This window comes from Aegilops tauschii, chromosome 2, assembly GCF_002575655.3.
Source record: "Aegilops tauschii subsp. strangulata cultivar AL8/78 chromosome 2, Aet v6.0, whole genome shotgun sequence".
Taxonomy (NCBI): Eukaryota; Viridiplantae; Streptophyta; class Magnoliopsida; order Poales; family Poaceae; genus Aegilops; species Aegilops tauschii.
Window position 1 is genome coordinate 589,951,403 of NC_053036.3, and position 9,653 is coordinate 589,961,055.

Here is a 9,653-nt window from a genome sequence, read left to right on the forward strand (position 1 = left end):
TTTTTATTGTCTTGGATCTGCCCTAGCGTGATTTCTGCCTTACAAAAATATCAATTTCAATACATATGTAATGATGTTTCAGTACTACGTCCAATGTAGCTGTAAATGAATAGAGTTTTTAGTTGCAATCACTGTAACAAGGAAACTTTACTGTGAGCAAGGACGGGGCTCTAAGATGTCACGTGAGACAAGCATCAAGCTTCCAGCTTGCCAAATAAAATCATCTATGTGGCATGCCACCTAAGCACGTACTTGTTAGAGCATCTCTAGCAGACCCCTTAGCCGTCCTCCTTCCCCTCTCTCTCGTGCCCTCTGATGCTCTTGCACGACGATGGCATACGACAGCAGTGAACTGCAGCGAGCCGCCCAGTTCAGCCCGAGCCAGAGTGCTGCCGGTCCTGTCCTGGAATACTTCGGCCGTTAGTCCGGGTCGGAGATGTCGCGCTGGAGGACGGTCCAAAGGCCACTCTAAATGGCATCCAGACACAGGAAATGACCATTGGCGAGGTATCCCGCAAGCTGCTTGATCTCAAATTTGATATGGGTTATAGACATGTTTTTTTTTCCTGTTGCAACGCACATGTATATTTTGCTAGTGTTAGAAGGACTAAATTTCTTTCTCCGTTTCATCATCCTTCGCCCATCCATCTGCTCGACTTTGGCAACATTGATTGGGCGATAGGGACATGCGAGGATTTGTTTCTCGTGTTGCAACGCATCGCACGGGCACATTTACTACTAGAAAAGGGTAAATTTAACCAAATATTCAAGGAAATGATGGTATATTATATCCTAGTGTTACTAAAAGAAACCTAACTTCCCCCTCATAATTTTACATTTTTCAAGCGCAATCACAACTTTTGCTATCATCTATTTACAGTTACTCTGGTATGGTGATTCGACCGCCAGGATCGTAGCTCCTTTGCAACCTTACGCTTACTTTGGGAACATCCAGCCGTTAAGGTCACCGAGAATTCCTCCAAAGCTGCAGCCTTTGAAAGTAGAAACTTTGCAAGCATCTTTTCGAGTTGCAGCCCTCTGTACATCGCAATGTTGATTCTTCTCAGCTTATAATCGAAGCACCTGATCTGCATTGGCCAGAAACCACTATCGGTCACCTGGCTACTATAGTCGACCCGATCCTCAACGACGCTGTTCTCAAGCTCGATATCTGATTCGCTATCAGACGAGTACTCCTTTGGAGTCTCAGGAACCATAGGAAACATCGACAGCACTTCCAAGTTCTGGGTGTGACAAAGCAAGACGGCAACTGACCGGATGTCGTGATGGTCGCGCAGGCAGCACCGGAGGCCCAACTGCCTAAGATGCTCTATGCAGGGCGCCACATGTTTGACTTTGATCAAGCTGCTATAGTAATCCATTGATGGGCGGAAGGAAAGGCGAAGGTACGCCAGTTTGGTACACCGTCTGATGAGCTTAGCGGCCGGAGCAAATTCTGTTGGTTCTTTTCTGGAGAGGTCTTCACAGATTTCAATTCTCAGCGCCACGACTCCGGCATGGTTTGCGAGCTTGAAGAGCGACTTGCAAGGAAGGCCACCTTTGTAGTGCAGCGACCGGAGGCAGGAGCTGCTCAGCTTGATGCGGCTGGCATGGTGGCAGCAGATCATGGCGAAACTCCGCAGGTGGGCGCTAGCCACCGTGATTTTCGTGAGACTCGGGCACTCCTGTAGCGTCAGGTCAGTGAGGCGCGGGCAGTTGGAGAGCAGGTGCTGTAGCAGCCCTTTGGGGTCCATGATCCTGGCGAGGCAGAGCGCTCCAGGGACGCCATGGAGACGGTTCCTTGCAGGTCGAGCCTCCAGTTGGTGAGGCGCAGTCGGCGAAGCGTGCGGCACAGGAATAGATGGTTCTGTGTCTTGGTATAGCCGTTCCGTTCGTAGATTTCAAAGTCCGAGGAGGCCCTCTCCGAAGAGCCGTAGGGGCAGAGCCTGCGCCGGGAGAGGTGACTGTACCTGAGCTTGACGTCGATGTCCTCAGCGCCGGAGGACACGGCGGAGCCGATCCACTGGTCGAGCAGGTCGTGTGACGGGTTGAAGACGTCGAGGCGGAGGGTGCGGATGGGCGCCGAGGGGGCCTTGCCGAGGATCGCCCCCGTCACCTTGTGGGCAAAGCAGACCGGGAGGTCGAGGTCCTCGCTCATATTGTTACGCGTATAATCGCCTTTGGCGGGGTCGGCGAGGTCGACGGTGGTGACGCGGGGGGGGGGGGGGGGGGGGGACGTCGCGCCATCGGCGGGAGAGCGCGCTGGTGCGCACGGCCTCCTCGGACGGGAGCTGGGAGAGGATGTGCTGGATCATCTCGTCCGGGAGAGCGCTCAGGCGGTCCGCCTGCCTGCGCCACTTCATCTTCGATCGTCGAGGCGTCGATGGACGAGACGAGACGGGAGGCGTGCCGTGCGTGTGTGCCGAAAACCTAAGCAAACCCTCGATATTTGACGAGGAGTTTTGGAGTGGGAGGAGATTTCTGTTTAGATTTCTTTCTTTTGCATGCACGGCACCGCCTATGGAAATCCTCGATATATCGCTGCTTTGGTAGGCGTCCGCTACGGATCGATCTCCTCATTAACTTGGACAAATCTCGTCGGACCGGTGGATGGACATGGCCCCACCATCACGCAAGAAGCGGTCGTCGTCGTCGGGGCAGCGAGATCGCATCAGCGGCCTCCCGGACAGCGTGCTGGGCCACGTCCTCTCCTACCTCCCCAACAAGGAAGCCGGCCGTGCGGCCGCGCTTGGCCGCCGGTGGCGCGACATCTTCTGCAGCGTGCACACCATCTCCTTCGAGGAGGAAGAGGGCGAGAGGGAAACCGACTGGGACACCTTGTACTACGAGGCCGAGGAGCAGAGGAGCTGCAGCGTTGAGCTGATCGACACTATCAGCGCTGCGCTCCTCCGCCGCCGCCGGCGGTACGGCAGCACGGGCACGGCCACCGGCCTCCCCGTGCCGCTGCGCAGCCTCCGCTTCGCCTTCGACCGCTACGACATTTGGGACAAGGCCGCGGTCGACCAGTGGCTCTTCGACGTGCTGCGCCACGCCGAGAAGGAGCTCCACCTCGACCTGCGCTTCTTCATCGGCCCGATCTGCCCACGCGAGGACGACGATGAAAAGGGGAGCGATAATGAGGACTGGGGGTATGTCCTTCCGAAAAGGCTCTACTCCTGCACCGTCGTACGAACGCTATGCCTTGGCCATTGCAAACTGAACCTACCGGAGGCTATCAACCTGCCGTTCCTCGAAACCCTGCGTCTGACAGGTATCCTCGGTGATGACTCCGGCGAAACCATCCAAAAACTCATCTCGGGTTGTCCCCGCATCGCCGACCTGACGCTGGAAGCCAACAATAGTCTCAAAAAGGTCTTCGTTCTCGACAAATGCCTCCGAAGGTTTGCTCTCCGCTGCTGCCACGACTTGACGAAAGTAAGCATCGACGCGTCGGAGCTGAGGTCCATGGACTACAGCGGCGCCGTGCCCGAGGAGTCTTTGCTATCTCTGCACGGCTCATCAGCAATATCCTCCTGCACTGTCAAATTTTGCAAGGCGATACCCACGAAGTCGGAGTTCACCCGGTTCAGAAGGTTCCTCAAAAAGGTCTCGCCCTCAAAGCACCTGCGTCTGCACCACAGAGGCTTGGACACTCGATTCTTCGCGGTGTTCCCCTCGTTTCCTACCCTGACGCGGCTCGAGCTACATGGCCCCATCCGAAGCAGCGACACCATCGATGCGGTCCGGAGGATATTGGAGCAGACGCCCAACCTCGAGGTCCTGTCGCTCGACATGGATGACCGGGAGCGAAGAGAAAAGGAGGAAGAGGAGCAGCACCATCAGTCCTCGGATGATCCTGTGGAGCTCAGAGTTCCCAGTCGGTCGAGTTTTTCCATGCGGTGCTTGCGGCGTCAGGTGAAGGAGATCAACATGGATAGCTACCGGTGTGACGTGCAGCATAGGGCGCTGGCCAGCCTGCTGTTCCGCAATGCGCTTGTGCTTGAAAGGATGTCTGTCGTGTTCGTGAAGAAGGTGCCGTCCGAGTTGCAGGCTGAGCTCACGAAGGAGATCGAGAGCTGGCTGGTGGGCAAACCAGAAAAGAGTTTCAAGTGATTTATCCGCAGATGTCATGTTTATTTTCTTGTTCTGGTTAGTTTTTTCCTTTTTTTGTTGAGGGATGTCTCATGTTATCTTTGGGCGAGACATCTCTTGGATATTTTGACAAACAGACATCTCTTGGTTTTAGTACAAGAGCGAGAGAGAAACTCCTGCTCATGGTTTGGATTTTGAGTCATTCGGTTAACTGGAAGTCGCAAATATAAGTTTTGGTTTGCTAATTCCTGGTCACCTGAAAATTTCGTAGTTCTCAAATGACTGTCGAATTATGGACATTTTTTGTGTGTATGTACAGAACAAATTTGTCCACTTTTCAAAGAAAAAAATAACAAATTTGTGTGGTATTTCTCAAAAGAAAAATTGTGCAGTCAATTGAGGCATACGTCACATTTTGTTTATACATTTTTTGCAATGGATAAACAAATTTCTTTGAGTTAATTTATTTTCTACCCGTTAGTTTTACATTTTTTGACATAATTTACTCAATTTAAGATAAATTCCTCCATTTAACCGATCTTTTGCCAGTTTTACCCATTTTATTCCATTTTGTGTTCTGACAAGGCAGACCCACATATTAGTGCTTATGTGGCACGCCACTTAGATGATTTCGATCCTCCCGTTATGTTCAGAATTATCTTAGTGGATTCATGGCCACACCATAACAGTGCAGATGGCATTCTATTTCTCGCTGGCATCCATCCTTCTAGATTTCTAATGATCTCTCTGGTTTCCCATTTCAAGTGATGTGAGATCCTTCTTTTCCAAACTTGGTTCTTCTGTTTTTTCACTCTTAACTGCAGGATTGGAAAACTATAGCGTTGTAAAAAAATTAACATGGGAGAGTCGAAAAGGATAATAAAATCATGCAATTATGAATTTCAACGTATATGTAATGACGTTTCAGTACGTACAAACTAATTTTGTGTGTTAAGTTTATACAGGATGTTAGTCCAATGTTTGAAAGCAAAGATGGATACCCCCCACCCAAAAAAAAATATTAAAGAAAGAAGATGACAGCGTACTCATTTTCATATATTCTTTTACTTTTATCGAGTATGAAGTTTTACTGTTAAGAGAGGTCACTCAATGAAATGTAGGGTGGAGCTCTTTTTCCCTTTCAAATATACACATCCTACATCATATGTCATATGCCACCTGATAGACAAAATATATATCTTTGAAACATTCATTTTGAGCTATATATACACATGACGAGGCATCTTGGAGCCTCCAGAGCAAACCTTCGGGTATCCTTGGAATCCGGACCTACCTCCAGAGCAGATTCCAACCGACGAGAACATAACGTTCTCATGTCCAGCCGAATATAACTCCGGTGTTGGTCCCAAAATCCGGGCTTCTCGGACTCTGCTCCTGAATCCGTCCCTTCCCCCGGCATTATATCTGTCAGACATCTGGTGTCTGCCGAAGGTTATATGCTCTGGAGTCAGTTTTGAATTCCGTGCCATGTCAAAGGTTCATGTCGGTTCCTCTGGGATGACATTCCAAGACATGTCCTAGCTTCCCAACGCGCAATTTTTAAGTGCGCTATAAAAGGGCCACTTCACCATCCCCAAAGGGGTATCCGCCTGCATCGACTTGAGTCGTTCATACTCCTCCCTGTTGCTCCATTTCCAAAAGCCACACATCTCAATAACCTCCACTTCCCCGTTGAACCATTCCACAACTTTGAGGAAAAAAGAAGCACGACCCCCCGATCTATATTCTCATGAAAGGAATTTGGATTTCCTTTATAATTCATTGAGGATTTGTTACTATTGGATGTTGGAGACTCCTAGGCGGCAGGAAGTCTCCATTGATGAATCATCTTTGTGATTTACCCTAAAACTTTTTGAAGGTTTGGAGTTTGTCGCGAGGTCTAGCATTAGTAGTTGAGAATCACATTCTTTCTTATATCTCAAGAAGAATAGGGTGGCCTTCATGGTGTCTGTGTGCCTTTGTGGTAACATTCATCCATCCAACGATGACTAGCTTCCCTCCAAGGAAGTGAACGTCGGGATACATCCTGTCTTCACGTCTTCGGTTATCTCTAACGCTAGATCCTTGCCATTTACTTTGATCATTTGACCTTACATTCACTCAAACTTGTTCATTTTCGGAAAAATAAAAACTTCACTAAAACTTGTTGAACATTTATATTGTATTGCTTATCTCATTGTAGCAATGGTTTAAGCTCACCTTAATATTCCACTTTTGCCTAAACATGCTAATGATTAATTAAAATTTGTAATTGTACCTATTCATCCCATTCTAAGTCCATCTCGATCCTTTCAGTAGCAATGAATTGGTTTAATAGAATAAAAATTGAGGAATATCTTTAAAACGGTTTAAATCCTACCAAAAACATGAAATTTAGGGGTAAACATAGAATTAACTCATTTTTTAAGATCCGAATGAACACAATTGTAAAATCAATTGGGAATTAGTTATTCTCGATTGAGTCAGACATATATGCCTCTTTAAGTTTCCCCTTTTCTATCTCACTTGGTCTCTCCACACATCATTCGTGTGGATCACATCCATGTATCTCGCCCAACTTTCCCCGTATGTAGACCAACATACAGACAGAAGGCAGATATTTAGCACAATAAATAATATTCAAATCTTCAAAGATATACGACCTCAAGAGCCAACTCCACACACTTTGTTACACCAATGCCTCTACCTTATATCCATCAAATCTAGGTAATCTGTACATGTTCATGAGTAGGCTTGTCCGTCTCGTTTGTTTAAAACTAGAGAATAGCTTGCACATTACAATTGGACATAAATATTCTAGTAGGTTAACTCGCGAGTGCATCCATCATTTGTTCATTCATGATGGTAAAAAGTGGGACAACTAAGTGGTTTTTAAGAAAGAATAAAACAATGGGAAAAAGATTGGAGGGAAAAAATCAAAACAAGTAGGGGAAAGGAAAAAATGTACATACAAGAGGTTGGACAGAGGAACGAGCCAAAGAGACAACACTTCCCCAAAATTAAGGATTTCTGACAATATGCATCGTGTCTTCTATGTGCATGCAAAGTGTCATATGTTGTGCCATGAGCAATAAAACAAAACCAAACCAACACTCTACAAAAAAAAAATTTGGAAGCAACTCCGCACCTGCCACAAAAATTGTCTTTCACAAAAATTTACATGTACATAAAAGATACAAACATGTTTTCTCGGGAATACGCCTGAGACGTATCATTTCATTGATAGAATTGGGAGGAAAGGAATACAAGAAGCTGCTCCTACTGACGTACGCTAGCCGGCGCCACTAGGAGAGCTAAATGAGCAGCAGAAAGGGAGTGCTCAACCCAAGCACAGGCTATCAGGTTACATGGATGATACGGTCCAGTCCTTCGGCACCTGCTTTCGCCCATTGCTTGGCATCGTCCTTGATGCAGGCCATGAGGTTGGTAGCCGAGACCCGGGCACCGTCGAAGATCGCACTATTGTGGTGTTTCCAAAGGCTCCATGCCGTGAGGATGGTTAGTAAGAGCATTACTAGTAGAACTCTCAAACCCTCAAATCCTTAAAGCAGTTTTAAGGGTTGAGAAGTGCCACTTTTTGACACTTTTAAGGGTTGAAAAATAGGGGCAAATACTAGAACCCTTAAACCCAACCCTTAAACTGCTTTAAGGATTAGATTTGAGGGTTCTAGTCTTTGCCTCGACCCCAACCTATAAATCTATCATTTGATATCTCATAATTTATGACAACAAGAACACAATCAACTTCCAAACAAACTACCAAATGACAATCATTGATGCATGGTTTAATAGTTTACATCACAAAATCATCATCTTCCTCCTCTCATCGGCACCATCACCAAAAAGTTGCACCTCGGCGCCATCTCCTAGACCACAAGCGGGCTCCATCAAGCATCTCCATCGGCACCGGTGGAGTCGTACACACCGCCAACACCACAACTACTCATCGGAGTGTCACCTCGAAAAGTAGAGGACGCAACACGGAACATCCTCTTCCTCTCTGCAATGTCCTCCTTGGTGTCCTTCCACCATTGCAATTGGTCTTGATCCATGTCCTTCTTGGACATCATAATGTGCTCTTTCTCTTCCACCATGACTTCTTTCCATACCTTTGCCTCTTTGAGCTTGATCATCCTCTCCTCCAACTCGGCCTTGCGCTTTGCTTCTTCACGCTTTGCTTCAACTTGTGCAAGCTTGACCTCTTTCTTCTTCTCGGTGATAAGAAGCTTCGTCTCCAATGTCTTCGTTGTCAATTCCTCTCTTGCCTTCATCATGTGGTCCATCTTCTCCCTTAGGCTTGACGCCTCTTCTTCCATCTTCACCCTTAGCTTGCCTTTCTTGGTTCCCTCGGGCTTGCCCAAGTTCCTCTCCTCCTCATCTTCACTATCATCCATCCTTAGCATTGCCGACTTCTTGGGTGCGGTCTCTTGATCCCTCAACTTCCACTTGTCAAAGGTTTGAAGAATTGACCAAACATGCTTAAATGGGAATGGCTTGCCCTTGGAAGCGGCCATCTCCTTGTACCTCATGCCGGCAATTGTCTCCTATCAACCACACATAAATCACATAAGAACCCACCAATAGCATAGTGCACACACATAATCAAAATAGTGAAGAAATATGTACTCACATAGTCGCTCTCCACGGTTCCACTAGGTGGTGCATCCCTCACTTGGTCCATGGCCGCACTCCAACGAGCACAAGCGGGCTTGATCAACTCCCACCGGCCTTGAAGCGACCGGAAAGTGCGATGGATGAACCCACTATTCTTCGGCTTGATCCTACAATAGACGTCCTCGATCCTTTGCCAATACCGTTTACCGGTTTGATCGGTGCCGGTGGTTGCATCCATTCCCACAGCTGCCCAAGCACGAACCAAGAGGACATCTTCCGGCTCGGTGTAGTTTGTCGACCACGCGTGTGGGCGGGAAGCGGCGGTGAATGCCTCCTCCCCTATCTCGGCCACCTCCTCCTCGTCATCCCCTTCATCCTCCTCATCTTCCTCCAAGTCGTCACCAACCCTAAAGGGGTCTAGGGGCGGAGCTCCGAGGTCCACCTCCGCGTTTTGGAGGAGGTCCATGAACGAGGATGGGGTTGCCATTTCCTCGAACACCTCGTGCGCGGCGGGAGGAGGTTCGGCGACGGCGGCGGGCGGGGCCGCGGGCTTCTTCCGCGGCTTGTTCACGGCCGGGGACGAGCCGGCGACCTTGGAGGAAGCCCCTCGCGGCCCACGGGAGCCTGCCTTCGGCCGGCTCTTCTTGGGGGCGGGCGCGGCGGGGGCGGCCGCCGGGGCGGGGACGGGGCTGGGGTGGGAGCAGGGGAGGCGGGAGGAGGCGGTGCGAGGCCCGCCCGCCGCCGCTTGGCCCCGACCCGGGTCGCCGCCACCACGTCGGCCATAGTCCGGGCGGAGGCGGGGGCAGGGGCGGGGGCGGGGCCCGAGTCGGCCGGGGCGGCGGTGGGGCCCGAGTCGGGCGGGGCGGGCGGCGGCGGGCGGGGGCGCGGCGGCGGCGGAGGCCTCCATGGCCGGCGCGGGGCGAGGC

At 49.7% G+C, this 9,653-nt stretch overlaps 2 protein-coding genes across 2 annotated transcripts; one reads left to right on the forward strand and one right to left on the reverse strand.

The window, feature by feature from the left end:
* The first annotated feature begins 2,168 nt into the window (after positions 1 to 2,168).
* Positions 2,169 to 4,334, forward strand: LOC109737129 (FBD-associated F-box protein At5g60610-like). The gene has a single exon (XM_040399916.3). The coding sequence runs from the start codon at positions 2,611 to 2,613 to the stop codon at positions 4,111 to 4,113; it is 1,503 nt and encodes a 500-aa protein (XP_040255850.1). The 5' UTR covers positions 2,169 to 2,610; the 3' UTR covers positions 4,114 to 4,334.
* Positions 4,335 to 8,000: 3,666 nt separating this feature from the next.
* On the reverse strand, positions 8,001 to 9,214 carry LOC141041307 (uncharacterized). The gene is made up of 2 exons (XM_073507446.1): positions 8,744 to 9,214; positions 8,001 to 8,657 (listed from the first exon to the last, which is right to left on the reverse strand). Exons 1-2 carry the CDS (start codon positions 9,212 to 9,214, stop codon positions 8,001 to 8,003), a joined length of 1,128 nt encoding a protein of 375 aa, XP_073363547.1.
* Between the last annotated feature and the right edge of the window lie 439 nt (positions 9,215 to 9,653).